Raw genomic sequence first — 19788 nt, forward strand, 5'->3', positions numbered from 1 at the left:
CCTTTACTGAAAGACTTGTCTGATTTATTCTTATTCTTTCTCACAACTTCATCCATAGTACAAGTATTTTAAGCCACAACAGTGGAATTTCACCGCTTGTAATCACTTCTTTTCAGGGGGGTGGAAAAAATAAAACAAAGAAACTTCCACAGATTTACTAAGCAATATATATGCTTGCCAACATCAGTAATGCTGGAGCAAAAGTGACCAAGAACACTGATGTACAATAGGATTTTTTACTATCATTAAATCGCTTGTTAAAAGCATATGGTGTTTGAGAAGTGAACTTTAAGAAGCACAGCAACAACATGGCAATTAAACTAAAAATTTTAAGTCAAAGTTCCGTTCTTTCACTAAGATTTTCAACAATGCTATGAAAATTTAGCAATGTGCCAATAAAGAGAACAACCCAAATATAACTCAGTGATCTCATAAAAATATCTCGAGTAAATGCTGAAGATTTTATCAGGAAGAAAATAATTGATTACTGCAGCCCTAAGGCAATAAAGTTGCATTTCCCCTCCCCTTATACATGCACCAGTAGGACTCATTGAAGGGCAAAAGAAAAAAAAAACAAAACAAAAAATAAACCAAAAAGCCAAAAAAAATCTTCTAGAACTTGCTAGCTGGTTCACTGCACAAAGACGAACACCCCAAGATGGAGTATCTAGGATGATACTTACCATGTAACAAATTATACCACTGTCGCATTATGTATTCTATGTGTGTATGGATGCACTATTAGTCAGCATAATAGTACACACCACGCTAGCAAATGCCTGGTTGGAGCCATATGGCCGGATGACCAAAGGAATATCCAGGTAAGTGTCGATTCTCCAGCCTTCATAGCCACATTCTAGACATCTTACATAGTCCTTCAGTTTGCCTTGGTAGAGCTGATTTATAAGATCGGCCTGAAACAAACAGATATTCAACAGAACTTTAAACACATTTCCTTTCTTTAGTTTTACAAGAAAATGTCTTTTTTTAATTAAGTCTTAATTGCGTAGCTACACATTCAGAATACCATTCCCCAGCAGGACATCCATCTCTTGATTTCTTGTTTTCCCCTGCCCCACCACTGCACAAAACACATATCAAATGAGCTTCTCAAACCATGATATAGAAACTTCACAGTGTACTTTACGGCCATGTCTCAAAGAGTGACTACGAAACTACAAAAATTGAAGTTTATGTTTTAAAAACCAGCCTGATCTTGCAGACATTGTTAATAGATTGATACTGCAAGTCCTTCCCCGTGTGTCCAGAGGTAGATGCAGACAGATAAAGGAAGTACTTGCCAATCTTACAAATCTGAAAATTGGCCTACAAGTTGGCTGCTTATCAGAATGTAGCATGTGTTACAAATATATTCCTAACTTTGTCTTACATTAGAAGAGCGGGCTTGAGCTTCAAGAGCCCGCAACATAGCCTAATAAATACTGACAGTAAGGAAGCTATCACAGGAGTTACAGTCACTTTCTGTGCTTCAAATAAAGACTAAGTATCCAGAGTTCAGAATATTCCACTTTTAATTGGGGGACAAAAACATAAGCAGCACACTCTTAAAAGTCGTACATTATACTAGCTTAACTATTGCATCAAACAATAAAAATGGCAACTATTGCAAACTTTCAATAACCTGGTATTTAAAATTCAATTAACATTTTTCAAAATTGTCCTTAAAAAAAATCCAACAAAACCACACTGCTGAATGAAGAAAGTTTTTATACACTTACCTGTTCTGTTTGCTTCCATTTCTGCTCCAAAGCATCAAACATGACTCTGCAAAGCTCCTGTACATCATGTTGTTGCCATGCTATTGGAAATGAAAATCAATGTTAATTAATACAAGAGATGTTATTAGCCCCAATACTAACTGTAGCCTCAGAATACTTCCTAGAAAGCTACTGATTTGTTCAAGTGTGTCCCTATTATTTACTACACTATTCACTACTGGGCCAGTGTTCAATTCCATCAGCAGCTGCCTCTCAAGTTAAGTTAGAAAAATAAGCAGCCAGCTTACTCACAATGTTTGTGCATAAACAAGAATTGCGTACATAAGCAAGAATGTAAAAATACCCCAGAAATGCTAATATGCACTGTTGTAAAATAAACAGGTTCTGACTTATCTCCCACTTTGCACTGATTCTCTAAAACTCAATTTTCAACTTCTTATCATCATGTGATTACTCCACAGAAAAATCAGCAGGTTATCGGGCAAAATTACACTATACAACTGTCAGGAAGACAAAAACAGTGTTTGATTTTATGGAATTATCCATATTATTTTCTACTTAAGTGGAACTTGTGCATTTCACATTTGTGATTCAAAACACATGCAAGTTTCTCATAAACAGCTACTTTAGAAACAATTAACAACTGTAATGATAGCTTAATTACAAAAATATAATGCTTTTTACTTTAACAGCCTAAAATTCAGACATTTCTTTAAAAGTCAAACACACACCACAAAGTATTTATTTAGGCTATTTTGTTTCCATTGAAACAAAGTGGATCGTAATAATTGTTTTTAATTATTCCAGTATTTTTCCCCTATCGACAGCAGTTTAGACCCCTAACAGGCAGCTTCTGAAGCAAATCACACACGCTTAATAGCTCCATTATTACCCTCACTACTATCCCATCCAAAACTCCGTGTAACATCTGTTGTTTCAATTGCTCTTTTTTTGCTGGTCTGCAGTAAAACAAACAGTCTTTGAAGCTGGTAGGGGATACTCGTCACAGGATCCTCTTCAGATTCTTCAAATTCCCATCTATTGACAACACAAGATATTTGACAATTAAAAATGCTTTGAAAACATTACTCAAAAATGCATTTAAATCAGCATTTATTACATTTCAAGAGGTCTGCCAGATTAGAAAGGTTAACTGAAGCTCTGCTTCTTGGGAAAAGTCAAATGAAATTGCTTTCCATTTCTGCAGTAAACAACAATACAATTCTTTAAATGTACAAATCCAACACAAAATAATTTTGAAGCCATTCACTGCACAAATACAGACATGAACTGCACTTAGTATCAAACTTAATTTCAAGTTTGATGTTTTCGAGATGGAGCAAATTCTTTAAAAAGCTTGCCCATGCCACAACCAATAACATATTACTTTACTAACTATTTTACTAAAAATCTGAAGCTTTTAAGCAGATATAATTTATAAGTCTATGCAGCTTGACTTCAAATATGCTTTTCAGTATCCAAACAAGGAAATTTTGACAGGAGAAATTCAAAAGGGTCTCCTACCAATATATACCAGCACAAATTCAAGAACAGGTTTTTATTCCATATACTCACTTATATAACGCATTTCTAAATTCAGGAGTCATGAAAAGTGTTTGTAGAAGGCTGTTCAAGTAGCAAGTCATTGCTTGATTTACTAGCCCCACATAACCTAAAAATACAATAGTGAAATGGAAATAATGGAAAAAAATGGAAAAAGACTTTCAGAGTTAAAACATTTGACAAGAAACAAACATTATCACAGAACTGTTAAGAACTGCATCCATCTGTTGTCATTTACTGTTATCTACACTATAAAAATTGATGGAATATTATAATTGCTCATTTCTGAGAGCAATAGAAAGTAGTAGTTTGCACAACAGCAATAATTTCCCTGAATGACCCAAAGCTATTTTAGTGACCATGAATTATGTTTCACAATAACAACCAACATTTAATGCTGAATACTGCACCAATGAGGACACAGGTAACTTTAAATATTTTAATAGTAGATTTAAATATTTTACAGAAGAACTAGAATTTGTTAAGAAACAGTTGTGTACTAGCTTAATTATTGCCTGATGTCAACTAAAAATATCAGAGTTATAATGTAAATATAACTTGTATCTGCATTGGTTTGAACTATAAATTAAAAAAAAATAAATCTTGAAAGTGCCCACACATGTATCTTCTAAAACCTTCTCCCATAATAACCAATTAAAACAAGTACTAAAAATCAGTGCAATTTTTACTAGCTGGAAAGGGAATTATTTACTTATATTCATTTTAATGTAATTTTAAGATTTTCTCCAAAATACACAATATTAACAACAGCTGATAAGTAAGCAGCATATATTGAAGCATAGTGTAATAAAGAAATTAAATATGCCTATTTATACTCTGAAGCTCTTTGTAAGTATTAAAAAAAATAAATCTCAGTTCCATACTAGTAATGAAAAGGCAGCTACTCCATGCAAAACACAAGCACCTTCTGTGAAGAGACTGAGTTAGAACACATGTATTTTATTTATTACTCTACTCTATACAGATCATCTTTTCACAGTTATATTAAATGAAGGAAGGTATGTGGCAGATAAACTTTTTTATCTCTCAAAAAAGTCTTGAGCATGCTTGAATTGGTGTAATATAAATGTCATCTTTGTCTCTGCTCAACAAATTTAGTATCAGGAGCTTGTCTCATCACTGAGCTGTAACTTGCCGTCTCCTCCTGCCCCCCTGCGCAGCAAAGGCACCCAGCCAGCCTCCTAGGATCTGCCCTGGCACTTGCCTGCAAGGCTGAGCTGCACTTCCCTTCCAGAGGGAGTTTCCGCTTGCTGGTGGGCAACCAGGCAGTGGAGGATGAACCTCTTGGGGAATCATGGTGCAGGCAAAGAAACTGCAACCAGGGGCTACAGTAGGAAGACTGCAGTTAATGCACAAACTGCAGAGATTTGGCAACAGCCTCTTTATAAGAGGGTATCAAGTGCTCGTTAAGCTGTGAGTAAACACACAGCTTGATGTGAATCCTTTTTGGTAATACAATCCTGACTACTCAACTAGGGACACAGCAGCAGATTAATACTGAAAAGGAGGGCCCCTGACAGAGTTTGAATTGCACTGTCCCAAGTAAGAAAAGGATGGGGTACAGCTCTTTGGTTCCCAAAAGTGATATGAGAATATTGTAGAAAACATGATGGAAAATGCAGTAGCAATGTGGAGGGCTTCTTTAAAATAAATTGCAATTTATTTAGAAAATCTTGAAGTACTGCTATTTGAAAATATGCTCAAATAATTACAAATTAGCATTGCCTTTACAAGAGAGAACAATATACCTGTCTCCGATTTGCTCAGGACTGATGAATAAGAATAGCTCTGACTGACGTAGTCATTGGTACAGCCAACAGAGCCTTCTCTTGGAAGAGGGCCTATAAATCTGTCTTGCGCACTGTCATCTGTTGTACCTGAATCCTCCTGAAAACATGAATACACTGATTTTATGCACAATTTAGACAACAAATTTTTACTGAAGTACCTACAAGTTTACTTTTCTCTTGTGGCTAAATATAAAAAAAAAAAAGAAAAGAAAAGAAAAAATCAATTGTGCGAAGCATATCACACAAATTTTACAGAATTGCAGATATACAGTTGCTTGTGCAACTTTAATTCTGCCCTCCAAATCCTCGACCCCTTGAGAAATCGTTCCTTGCATTAGTGGAAGCAAATGCCCTTTAGAATACTGTATAATCCAATAAAGTACTATAACGCATACAACAAACAAGTTTGCAATTTAGCATCTCCTATGTCTCAAGTTTTCTGCACTGAAATACAGAATGAGATTTTTTTCAGATATAAAAATTACAGTTAAATATTATTTCAGAATCACCCTCAAATTCTGATCTTGTGCACAATTATTTAGACATAGGGTTTTTCTTCCACTTTTCAGGTAGTTAAGTCCACAACAAAGGCTAAGTAGGTCAGTATTATGCTGACATGAGAGCAGAGTAATAAATCTTAATGTACCACTAGTCTATCCAATCCCTGATTTAAATAAACCGCAGCTGTGTTTATCTTTCACTGCATCACATATTTGAGAAATAGGAAATTTCAAATATTTTGTTACGGCAGACAGTTACTTCTAGCAACACTGACAACTCTTCTTATATATATATGTATTTTCTTTTCTTAAAGCTAAATTTGGAAGCAGGTAACTGCTGTTGATACAAGACTGCCATTTCTGACAATCCTGTCAGAGTGGCCTAATACTGCTTTCAAACACCCAGAGAAAAAGAATTAGGTATATGATTAAACCTATATTGTTAAGACTTCTCTCTAAACATGTCAAAGATTAATTAATTATATAACCTTAGAAAACTACTCACAGCAAAACATTACATAAATATTTGACAAGCATGAATAAAAAGTGACAGCAAATCATTACTAATAGAATTGGTCCTACTCAGGAGAAACTTAGAAGTGTGAAACAGTAATCCAAAAGTCTGTTGAGAAGGTTCCTGAAATAGCTTATTGTATGAAATATACAGCCCAATTTTATTTCATTTTCTGATCTCACAAGAGCAATACACAGAACATACATCTCTCTCCCCCAACGCTATAGCTTATGTAGCTGAGTGAAGATTTCACTTACCGGCATTGTATGAGGCTGCTCACCATCTCTGTCTGTCAAATGCAGGAAGTTCTTCTTCCCTGGCTCAAAACCAGCATCGAGAATAGTTTTGTCACTGTTCTGATCTATTGGAGTCTGCTAAAAAAAAACAAACCAAAAAACAAAAAACAAAAAACAAAACCACCACTTTTTTTTTAAAAAAACAGATCTATACACAATTAAGAGTCCATCCAAGTACATTGCTTGAAGTAGCATCTGATACACTAAGATGAAATGAAAATAAATAATTATCCAGTATAAACAAAACATACTCATCATTAATACTGAAAGAACTTGGGAACAGTTTAAGAAACAGTGTAAATTAAGTATTACAGTACAGTTTAATCCTTAGAAGTTGGTTAACCTATTCAGGAGTTGAGACACTGGTCTACAAGTTTCTTGCAGAACATCCAACCACCTACTGTCCTATACAGCTTGCATATACTTTTTTTTTTTTTAAGAAAAAAAAATTCAGCAAGCATAAACATGACCTGAAATAAAATAACATCTATTTTTTAAGGAATCTTATGAAGTTTTCTAGATGCATCTATAGAAATCATATTAACTAAAACCAACACTGATCTACAATAAAGCACAGAAGCAATATTAATCATAATTTTTTTGTATGTAATAAACTCAAATAGGTATAAGAAACATGGAAAGTCACTACACAACATGCTTCAGTTGAGAAGAAAACATTTCTCAAACAAGACCACAGGAAACAGAGGAGATGAATTATCATAGGTATTATTATTAAAAATACATACTGATAATGAAAACTAGCATTACATCTGAATGATCATAATCGTTTCTTTTGTTTAATTATTAAATACATGTACCAAGAGCACATTCTCAGACTAAAATGTAGATATAATACAAAATAAAATGCAGCCAAATCAAAATACTGGTGTCAGTCTGCTTTGGTGCACCTACTACAATTTTTTACAGGAATTAAATGAGTACTACACAATACAGACAGCACTTTTCTATAATGTGAAGATTTAAATGTTTGCTATCAAGAGGAAATGAAAAGCACTTTTGCCATACCGTATCAGTTACATTATCTCCATTTCCCCACATTAAATCAAAAGTTCCATTCACGTAGCCCACTTTTGAAGCCACATCTTCAAACAGCCTTTTAAGTGGTGTGGAAGCTGGCAGGTTCAAGGTAACACGCTCATTAACTGTCTTGGAATTTGTGGTATCTTGTATTATACACAGCACCCTGGGTTCCTCAGCAGCACTTTCCACCTGAAATGACAGCAGGCAACAACTCATGAGTAAAGTTAAGAATGTTTTGGAGTTTAACTGAAAAATCAAAACAAGGCTTCACCAATAAAATGTAGTACACTTTTACAACCTAAGGATCCTAAACCTGGACTTTATTTTTGAAAGCAGGCATAAGAAAATTAAGAACCTTCCAGTTTTGGAAAACACATTTTGTAGAACACAAAGGAATTTGTATGGGTGGATCACAGTGTGGAGAGATAAACTGCTCAAGTTCTGCACAGAATTTCAGCCAGCAAGCAGATAGAAGACTGCTTCAAAACAGGAACAGACTTTAAAATCATCACTTCAAACTCATATTTTGTTTTGACACGATCATAAATCCTGCTGAGGTAGAAGTATACCTTTTGTGATTTTTAGGAATGCAACCCAGAAGATCTGCAAGCTTCCGAATAATCTTGGAAGCTGACCATTAAACAAAGTTTCACAAAGAACCTACCAACCTTCTTCCACTAAATCCACTGCTGCATGAGAAATTCTTCTGCCTGAACAGAGTAAGAAAATTAACATTGCCAAATGGCTACTAGACAAAGAGATTTTAAACAGCAACTTCAATAAATCTGAAATCAGAAAACTATCTTGAATGAAAGTGGCAATGGAATAGCAATAAAATTTTACGGACCCAGGTAAGCCAGGAAAATGGCGTTTTCCCAACACTTTCCAACACTGAAAACCCAGGAAGTCAAAAGATCTAAGCACAATGAATTCTCTCAGTTATCCAAAGTTGTAGAACAATAAGGAATAACTGGTATTTATATACAGGTCACACAAGAAAGCATCAGGTCAGTAAAAGGAATAATTAGTGCCCAAGGACTCAGCCTTTTCAACTTGTAACACACAGAAAGCATTAGTAACGCATGTCAGAGCACCCACATCTCAGTCCATGGCTAAAGGGTACATCATTTAAAGAGGCAAAAAGATACATGCAGTGCTATCACAATTTTCAGTGGATAAAAACCATTAATAAATAGCAAGAACTGTGTTAACACTAAAACTGTCAGCCATGTCATAAGCATCTTCTAGAGAACTACTAAGAAGATCTAAACAACTTCAGCATCCCTTGTATTGCTACACAACCAGCCTCAGAACACAGATGACCACCAAAGTGGCATAGGCCCTTATGAGAGCTCTTACGTGACCAAATCTTTTAAAAAGGAACAGAAACATTTTAGCTGATGCTGCATCCCTTCATTTTGCAAAACTTCAAGATCAGCTGACAGTCTTCACGCAACTATAAAATAAAATGTTAGCTGACTGCAGCATCTACTCCTATCATCAGAAAAAAAGTTGTCAGAAGGGCAAATAAACCTCCCCCCGCACCCCAATCTGTATTATGTTAGTTTGCTTTAGACTGTGATTTTTTTTTAAGACTTTAAAGTCCAATTTCTCTAAGTTTATCAAATATAAAGTCCTGTGTGGAAATCTTCATTAATTTTATGCTCAAAAAGATTCAAGGCACCATTTCCAGCAAATCTGCAACACTTCACCTTCATACATTTAATCTTTACTGGAGAATTTTAGGTTTATGAACTACTTTCCATGAAAACAGACAAAACTATTCCTGAAATATTAACCACACATTAAGAGGAAAACACAATTTAGAGGTCAAATTAATTTTGACATTATATCCTCACTTTCATCCACAGCACCCACAGACACACAGAGCTGTACTTGAATAGACGAAAATTGAATTTCACCAGTTGATTACTTCTCCTGTGTTCTTTCATTTAAATTTCCCAGCACGTCTTCATTCTTCAATTTTTTTTTCTTTTTCTTTTCTTTTTTTTTTTTCTTTGGCTAAACAAGCCCACAATTTGTCTCTTTCACTGTGTCGTTACAAAACATTAGATGAAGCTCGTTCAGTGGTCTACTTTCTTGATTTTTCTTGGAGAAGATGAGCAGCAGCTAAACCCCAACAAACTCATAAGATCAACCTACACTTAGGACCCAGATTCCCCAGCAATGGTAGAGGCTTGCTCTGGGTGGAAGCCAACCTTCCTCTGTAGAACGGTGCAGAGAGGTTAAGAGGCATTTGCTACTATTCATACAGCTTCACCCAGGAAAATGTAAGTTAACTCAGAGTTAATGATTCCCACAGTAATTCTGTACTGATCCTACAACTTGACCTGCTACTGTATGTAAGCATGTCAGGAATAGAAGTTCTCCACTGAAGACTCAATTCCTTGTTGTCCTACTGCCTTTACAAAACCAACACCTTAGCTCCCCTCCTCTCTGCAGAAGACACCTGTAAAATCAACTCCTCCTACTCACACCTTCCCTACTACCTTTGATTGTGGATCAGTTGTGACTTATATTGGAGTTGTTAGTGAAAAATAATTAGACACACAGTATCTGATGGATGGAAATAACATTAAGCGAACAAATTATAGATTACAGAAGATCTGCTGGTTGGGTTGCTGGATGTTCCATGTTAGACAAATCCTCTCTTCCTTGTTCACAGATGTAATTCTAACAGACTAAACTGGTTTAACTCAGGGTTAGTATAGCAAAGGATATTAAGCCATCATTCATGCTGCCACTGCTTCAAGTTGTTCACGGTAAATACATAAAGCAAAAATAACCTCAGTCCAACCCTATTCATGGCAAGCATTCACGTATACCATCTGAACTATTAGACAACAATGCAAACATCTTGTTTGTGGCTACTTTACTATAAAAATAGTGTAAAAGGGAATACTGGCCAGCAACAGGCCTCTAAACTATTTTGACAGGCTGTTATCAAACTTAGTCCACAAAGTAAATGCGAAACTTAATTTTAATCATTACATAATCTGATATATTATGACAGCTACACAATTCCTTTTTTTTTTTTTTTAAACAAAAAGCTAGAGGGCCAAAACCACACACACCAGTGTAAAAGCATACAAACACATACTCAGTTTGAAGCTTCTACTGTTAAGACTGCGTTTAATAAATACATAATCTTTGTATTCAAGAACATGCACAAAAAAATTCAATAGCTCATGCTCACGTTAAGAAATAAACAAAAGCTACAGCATCATGCTGTTACTATGTATCTTGGTTATCATTTTATAAAGTTGATTTCATCTGTCTACCTGTGAAAATTTCTTCTTCATTTCAGCAAAGATACTTTGTCTGCAACTCCAAAACATATCCTATAGTATATAAAAACAAAATTAACAAGTCATAATCCTTTAAAATAGTAAATTGACTTTTTTGCATGAAGTCAGTTTTATAGTATAAAATATTATTACTGAGTTCCAAACGACCATTCAAAGAATAAAAGGAATAGCCTCCGAATATTGTAACAAGTTCTCTATTAACATGAAGGTCAGTACACACTATGTTAACATTTAAATTATCATAGGAGCAGTGTTACATAAAACATCAGTTAAGTTATAATACACAACAGACTACTTTTCCTAAAGTAAAAACACAAGTGGATAACAAAAAGCAAACAATTCAAGAGATAAATTCATAAATTCATACTAACAAATTCCTTCATTGTATTAAAAAAGCCCTCCAGACATGGGTAAATATTTTACCTCAAATGGCTCAAGCACAAGATTAGCACATAACCCTGTAATTCAGTTTATTATTTCATTTATAAATTATGAAGCTATCCAGTTTCGTATGAAACTGTTCCTTCATGCCTGAATTATTTCCTGTAGGAAAGTTTTTATTAATATGAATCCATTTTGAAGTATGCAGCTGAAGGTAATAAAGAGATGAAGTTACTGAATTTTCTCATTTCTAACACTCTTAAAGAAAGCCTGCCTTAGTATCTCTGTTGTACCACCAAAAAACATTACCTGTACAAAACTGTTTTCTGACTATGGACAAACATCAAATTAACTAATTTCTGATTCTGAAGCACTGCACTTTGTATTTTTCCAGAAAGGAAAAACAGGAAGTGAGAATAAAGATGCTAATAACATCATTGCTCTTTTCCAAATTTCTTCAACCGCGCCCTCAGTAAAGATTATCAAAACATAAAATACTGACATAATCTTTACTGATGTGCCCTATTTGCTCCACCAAATGACCTACAAAAATAGCCCAAATTATATATACCACTGCATTTAACTTCTCAGCAGGATGACACATAAGGCAAGATTTCTTTCTCTGCATACAGAGAGCTGAAGTTCCAGTTTTGCAGTTTTAATAATCCAAGATTAGTAATTGTATCCAGCAATTGTTTTCTTTACACACCAGTTTGTAATTTCAGATTTGACAGATGTTTTAAAAATTAAAAAACAAACAAACAAAAAAACACCAACACAAACAGAAAACAAACACCACCACAATTTATATGTTTTGCTGCTTACTAGTTTTACCTGCTCTCAGTTGAAAGTTACATACATTTTGCTAAAGTGACTTAAAGGCTAATAGAGTTCCAGATGCATAATTTTGAAACTGCTGATTTATAATATTATGATAGTCACCAAGTATATTGCCCTGTGCCAAAGATTTAAGTCTTCCAATCTTCCTCCTAGTCGATGTCTCCAAAGAGCTCTTACTTTAGCCTGAATTCCTTCTCTCCAGAGACAGGCAAGTTAAGTCCGGTATATACAGGAGCACGTGTAATTTTCTAGTGTGCTATTTTATTTGGTGGATGCAGGGGAGGGTGGAAAGGGAGGACAGGCCCCAGGCATCACCTGAACTGGACAGAAATATCTACAGGTTGCTTCTTTCATAAGAATGCTCTTATGCTGGCTTCTCAGCTCTGGATTTCTCAGTAAAGGACTGCTGGAAGATTTCCAAGGGTTATTTCACTCTAAACAAATTCTGAATGGCAAAAATAGATTTCAATATTCCACATAACACATCAAAAATCAAATTTACAAATCATACTGTTTATATGAAGTTCAGGAATTTTAGAAGTAACTAAGAGCCTTCAGCTGCTCTGACAAGCCAAACCACAACATCACACAGATGTGTCAATCTTTCAAATGCAGCATTCTCTACTTTTCAATTAAAGCATTCACTCTACCACTCTATGAATATACTTTATAATAACCACTAGTTCAATTCTACATTTCACAGAAAAGCTCCTCTCACCATGGAAATTTATGCTTTACAGTACAATTAAGAGAACAAAAGTCATACTATACATAAAGTTGCCTAAATTTTACCCTGATGAAAATTACTCTGGAATTCACCAAACCAATTATTTATTACACAAAATAGATGAGCGTATTAACTACATAGTTCAAGGGCTTCAAACTAACATACACATGGCATTCACAGGTACGTAAGAAAACATCCTACTGCCTTTTCCTCAGAAGAGGCAAGAGCAGCTAAGGTAGCAAGCACAACTATTCTGTACTTGTAAGAAGTCCTCAAAGCTAGATGTTGCTACTTTGCCATACTGTGACATAGTACGCACACCACCAGTAGCTTAATAAAATAAGTTGGAGACCCTCAATTGCACAACCTTCTAAAAAGGCAAATGCAGACTGCTACTTAAGGCTACAAATTCAGAAAACCATCCTATGATTATTTTACCACAGAAGTCATCTCAAGCTAATATTTTGGTCAATAAATATTTGAAATTGTAATTTCAAATGTTAAACCTTTTAAAAATATTGAAACACTGACACTTTCATCCCAAGTCACACCATCTTTTACACTCTTCCAGTTCTAGAAAGGAGATAAATGTTTTCAAACCTGCATGTAGAAGACTTCTGACTATGTATTAGGCCAGACTTCCAAAAGACACTTTATAATACAAACATGCAATCAACACACAGGTCTGACGTGGGTGGACATTCTAGAGCACCATTCTACATAAGCATTTACCCCATATACCTTTCTAAAAAAACATTTCATCTTTTTTACATGAGCAATCTGCAAGTTGCAGAGCATAAAGCATACTATAGCACTAAAGTAATTCAAGCTGTAATTCTGTATATACTAACAAAGAAAGCATTAGTACTAGTACAATCTGCAAGATTGAGACATTAACTTTGACTATATACGTTCTGTATTTGTTGAAAATAGAGGAACAAAAAATTTACAGTGCTACTAGATCTGTCAAAACAATATTCAAACGCAAAACTGTAGTGGTTTTAACACTGCATTTAGCTGTGGGCTTGCTATTTTTCAGCTTTGAATCACAGAGTTCATTAAAATTCTATAGCAGCATTTTAGTAACCTTATGACAGCAAATCAACACAAACATATTTTATTTTTCAAAGGACAGAAGATTCTCCGAAGATTTTAACTCCTGCTTCAGTTCTTTTATAAAACTACTTTCAGAGACTGAAAATGAAACCTAAAGCTAAGCTCAAACTTCATGTAGAATCTACCAAACGCTTCCAAATTCCAGTATTTGCAACAGGCAAAAATATTGACAGCATGAATCAGTAAGTAAAATCACAAGTTTTAGGTCAAGAGTTTAAATAACAGATGTGTGAATTTTGACTGCCAAGTAAAGTTAATGGCCTATTGAGACTTAAAATGATCACCAGTAGAGAAGTTCCTACATGTCCACACCCTATAAATAATTCTCACAGATCACTGCAATACAGAGGAAAGACAAAGAGATCAGTAGCAAGTGGCAATGGCAGCCATCATGCTTACATTCACAAAATTACTTGGATGATTAAGCCTAAAGCAGCAATTCTCAAACTTCACATAGCTTCAGCAACTTAAGACTACCATATGAAATGCACACAAGTGACTACTGCCTATCACATTACTACTGGTCAAACTTTGGGGTGTACATTCCAAGTTTATGTAACTGATTGGGTGTGCATTTCCAGCAATTACAACTGTAAAATGAAATCTGGTAGCTTCAATCACAAAAAAGTAGTCTGCACTTGTATCTTTTACTTCTAAAGTATCACCACACAGAAACGTTCAGACATTAATTACACTTCAACTGAACAGAAGTTTGTTTCGACTCTTTTCTCAGCAATGACAAATTGCTATCAAATCAGCTCCTTGAGAAACCACAACCATATTTTAGGAATTCCTTCACCTACTGCAAGAGGTCCAACCCATTAAACAGCACACGGGATACATACTGACAGCACTGCATTCTGCACAAAATGTGAAGGCCAAAGACCTTTCAAATATACAGCAAGTAAGGGGAGAATAATCAGAGAGCTAGGTTACCATTTCCACTCTAAAAAACTCTCTCTTCACCCTGTGCATTTTGAACTATGGACTTCAGAGTCCTTACAGCCCACAATTTCCTTCTCCCCACAGCCAGGCTAGACACACTCCATGCTTCTTCCTAGCCCAACAAAGCTCTTTTTACAGAGGCCAGCTTCCCTGATGCAGCCAGGTGAGCAGGTCACCCCCCTGGGAAGTAAACAAGTAGTGATAAAGGTCCTCAGAATGAATGAAGCATTGAGCAGGTGGTCTCCATTGCTTTAGACACTGCTGTAGTTACTCACCTACTGAAGAAAATATAAAATGGACTCACATTTGGCTTTATTTTAGAGGAATGAAGCAACTTCTTTTTGAAAGACATTACTAGACTAATTCTGTCAGAGCATTGTGAGTTGTTACTCAAGTGCCTCACTGCAGCCTCGTTTGAGTTCATGAGGGAACAACAGTGCACTTAGAATTCTGTTACAAACGCCTGAACCAAAACATACTTTATGAAGAAGTATTTTATAGTACACTTGTGGCAAACTGAATACACTTTTTTTAAACACTGATCCCAGGAGGTCTCAATAAATAGAATCATTTTGAGCTGTTAACTTGATATATCTCATGTTGGAACATTTCCTGATGCAAAATAATTCTGAACCTTTAGACACAATCATTTAATTTTGAATCTGACTGACTTTGTGGTATCAGGTTTGTGAGTACCTGAATAACATACTTTATCCTCAACTTCAAATTCTTCATTATACCTGGAGAGACTTCAGGCAAAATCCAACAACTGTGCTTTGAAGCTAGTGAAACTAAATAGAGGTTTTCTGTCCCATTACTATGAGGAAAAAAATTCTTCACACCAAGCCTAAAATACCATCCACATTCAAGAATGTATACCCTGACTCTGACCGCTTTCCTAATTACTGAACCTTCACCCCCTCCCTTTTTTCTTTTTCCCCAGGATGGGATATCAAGGATTCACAAGACTTAGGGAAGCCCTTTCAGTCTATCCTCTTGCATAGGAACAAGACTGGAAAATAGGAAGGAAAACTACCAAAAGGGTGCGTACTGGGCCAGGCTGGGATAGAGGTAATTTTCTTCATAGAAGTCCCTAAGGTGCTTATACAATAATATGAACATACCCATCTATTTTCCAGCCTGCTGTAGATACAGGATAAATGCTGGAGACCACGGAAGAAGGCTGGGGCCATACTGAGCCTAATGGCCCTGGTTACGTGAACCCTAAGAATGCTTTCCTATGGTGGATGACCCAATGGAGAAAGGAGAAGAGGTACAAAATAAAATTACGTAGCAGGGCCTCTGTGATCTTGTTCCTTTTGGAAAAAGGGGTACATGTTTTACTCTCATCTCTGCCTCATGTAGATTATGGATTCATTTGTTATTTTCAAAGACCACCTCCTCAGAAATGCTTCTCTAGTAATGAAATTTTAATTTAAAAAAAATTAACAAGAGTATTTGCCACCTCACTGAAAGAGTTGCATGCCAGCTGTTAACTGTCACTCCTGTAAAACACACATGGACAAATTATTTTTACAATATATGCACACGGCTAATACTTCCAACTTTCTAAACACGTCAAAAAATAACACTATACATCAGAAATAAAGAGTATGTTATGAGGCTAGCATTTACCTTTGAGAGTTTGTTCCTACTATTGTGGATTACTGGGTCATTTGTAAAAAGCATTTATAAAAGAACAGACATTACAATCAGAAAAAGTTGGTGTGGGGCTAGAGATAAGTACACATATCCAGGGTGTTCAAAAGACTATAGAAAAGGATACGGGGGGGGGGGCGCATGTCTGGGGACAGCTGAACTAGAGATCAAAACATTTACTTTTCAGTTTTACAGAGGCTATTTTTCCATCCAAGTTCTGTATTTTAAAAGACTTTAAATATGTCTTACTTAAAAACATCCTGAAGAACCAGTCTTCTTACACTTATCTCCTAAAGGTCTTTTAAATATGGTAACTTAAGGTGATTCAGGATTAATTACTTCCCTTAAAAATCAAACATAGCAACTGTCAATAATGAAAGAGTACAAATATTTCCTGGTCGTGCCTACAGATCACACAAGAACTCTAACAAAGCTTCCTGTTATTAAATTAAGGAAACTAAGGGGTAACAAAGAATACATCCACATTAGTAACAAACTGAGTTTTAAAATCTAAATAGTTTTCTCTTTAACCACTGGACATTTTAAGTATTTCACTCTCTTATTCTTAAAGGTTATAATTGCAACTGATCATATTTTCTTTCATCCTATTACCCTGAACTGTTTAATTTCCAAGGGTTTTTTGTAACCAGACTAAAATAATTCTGACAAATAAATGTAAATTAAGTTCTCTATATTTGCAAACTAGCTGCCAGACCCTATACCTTCATTACGGTACAAACTTTATATTCAGATCTGAAAAAGCCTCATCTTTACGTGGCTTCCTTTTGTTTGCATCTTCTGTCCACCTTCTTAATCACCATGCTCCTTGATTCTCCTTCAAAAAAAAAAAAATCTGAAAAAAGGGGGGTGCAAGAACATCACGAGATACTTATTACACTTTTATATATTAACCTATAATCACATCATTTGTTGCCTATGGAGAGTCACAGAAGCAGTGGATGTGCTTTCACACTTGCCCTCCATTCCTTCAAGTATGGAACTACCATGAAATTCACTGAAACATTTTCCTCTGCTGCTAATATTCTAAAGGACTTTCTGCTGGATTGAGTTACAAATGCAATGTCAGCATAAAAACAAATTAGAGTCTGACTAAAATAATAATAGAAGAAGAGGGGTTTTTTTGGACAATTTTGAAATGAAGGTTTACTACACTACAAAATCACCAACAGACAAGTATGCTAAAAAATTTAATTCTTATACAGTGTAGAGATTAAAAAATGTGAACACAGCTAATTTTTAACGCTCTAACAACTCTCTAATTTTAAACAGTCCACCTGCTGCTGGGGAAGGATAAAGAGAAGCTGAATAGTAAGGTGGGTCATCAGGGATTCTTTGTGTAGTTCTCTAGCAATATTGCACGGAATGAAGGATAACAGTTAAGAATGTGAGCACCCATGAAGCCTGGGCATAAACTCTATCTGCTACCACTACCACAAAGGGCTCCAGGGAGAACATGGAACTCTGAAGCACAATGCCTCCGTAGAAGGTATAGATACAACGATGTATATATGAGAAAGGACCTAGATGATTTCTCCATATATCAACTGATGAAAATATTTTATTTACCAAGAACAGGTACTACTTTAAGCTGTTTTATCTGTTTGGCTTTTTTTTGTCCTTCAGTCATTGTTATGGATCTCAACACAATACCTACACAAATCAGTAAACATACCTGCCTTCCATTCCTTCACCTCCTGCAGTACTCTGCCAGACTTCTTAAAAAAATGCTATTCACATCTGTTTTCAGACATTATTTACAGTGAAAACTTTCAAGTATTATCAAGTATATTTCTCACGCAGCTTCAAAATTAGAGCATTCACCAATCTGATGGAATTCATGCATGCTTCCTCATGTTACTTAAAAGGCTTTCATCATACGTGATTCTTGAGAAGATACACCTGAACTGCAGCACGATAACCAGTTCTAAGCTATTCACAGAACTGCCAATCTAAAAATAATATGTTGTCATTTTTCAGAAGCACCTAAAGTATCCTTGTGGTCACAATCTCAAAGATTAAATTGACTTGTGATTTTTACCAATTTTACCCCTGAATTTTTTAGAACATGGCCAACATGTCCTTCTTAGAAGTTATTTTATCTACACGACCATTTGCTCAGTGCAACCTAATTACATGCCAACCATTGCAAAAACCAAAGAAAATACTACATACTTCACAGTGGCTGAAACTATGATCAGGTTGGTTATCATTTTATCAGAAGTTTACAAAAAAATTTAGACTTACTAGTATTTTCAATTATCAGTTCTTTAGTTACTAGCGGCATTATTTTGAGAATATTTTGTTCAAGACAAGAAAAATAACAAAATGCTAAATAGGCAGCTCACCTGAAGGTATACCATATTAATTCTCAAAGGGATAAAGTGTAAAATATTGTCTTTAAGTGTTCACAAAAGGAATTAAAAACTTTTTCAAACTGAATAAAAACGCTGAATATGTATATGTAACTCAATCACTCAACCTTCTAAAGACATAACTTTCTTACTTAGTTTCTTACATAAACCCCAATATATTTCAAATGCAGCAGAAATAGTGGAGCTGTGACTGCATATATGAACATCTGTACATATTTTCATGCATTACGGTATCAATTGTAATGTACCAGGAAAATGTTTAAAATAATACCTTCTCTCCCTTTACCCCACTCCAAGTTTAATTCTGACAGGACTAAAACATGTAAGTCAAAGGTAACACAAAGTCAAGGTACTGGTCTATTTCAGTGAGTCTCTGCAAGTTTTAATCTTATATTAATATCAATACATTGTATGAGCAAAAGGCAGTTGGACAATAATGATTTTCATCAGTATTTGTGTGGCAGGACAATTCATATTTTAAAACTATGATGCAAAGCCACATTGATCTAAATCCACCGGTACTTAGGTTTTAAAAACCACAGGAAATAGAATTAGTGGACTTTATTTAAAAATGGCAACAAACAAAGGACTAGAAACTTTTTTGTTGTATACTGAAATTCTGAGCTCAAGAAAGTGTAGAATGTAACATTGACAGATCTTTAAAGTATTCTCAGCCTCCAGATAACTACTTCACACCTTAGGAAAAAGTTCATTACTAGTTTGAGAAACTGTGCAGCTGCACAAAAAAAATTTAAGAATTATACTTATACTACTGTACCCATTTGAGTTAGAAACTTTAAATCACCAGTGACCCAAAAAACACTAAAGAAAACTGCATTTCCTGTTTGTGGTTGTGTTCAAAATGTATTATCACAGAACAAAAAAAAAAAAAAAAAAAAAAAAAAAAAAAAAAAAAAAAAAAAAAAAATTTTTT

The 19788-nt window shown here is 35.1% G+C and overlaps 1 protein-coding gene across 1 annotated transcript in view; it reads right to left on the reverse strand.

The window, feature by feature from the left end:
• Nucleotides 1-19788, reverse strand: part of USP47 (ubiquitin specific peptidase 47) — a 57474-nt gene that overhangs the window by 32746 nt on the left and 4940 nt on the right. The window contains exons 2-9 of the mRNA XM_010563786.1: nt 10767-10826; nt 7450-7653; nt 6385-6498; nt 5072-5210; nt 3315-3411; nt 2632-2777; nt 1740-1819; nt 765-914 (exon numbers count right to left, since the gene is read on the reverse strand). Of these exons, the coding sequence (XP_010562088.1) occupies nt 765-914; nt 1740-1819; nt 2632-2777; nt 3315-3411; nt 5072-5210; nt 6385-6498; nt 7450-7653; nt 10767-10826 (990 nt within the window). The remainder of the gene's footprint in view (nt 1-764; nt 915-1739; nt 1820-2631; nt 2778-3314; nt 3412-5071; nt 5211-6384; nt 6499-7449; nt 7654-10766; nt 10827-19788) is intronic.

The sequence above is a fragment of the Haliaeetus leucocephalus genome, unplaced genomic scaffold (genome assembly GCF_000737465.1).
Source record: "Haliaeetus leucocephalus isolate CR32 unplaced genomic scaffold, Haliaeetus_leucocephalus-4.0 Scaffold173, whole genome shotgun sequence".
NCBI classification, from domain to species: Eukaryota; Metazoa; Chordata; class Aves; order Accipitriformes; family Accipitridae; genus Haliaeetus; species Haliaeetus leucocephalus.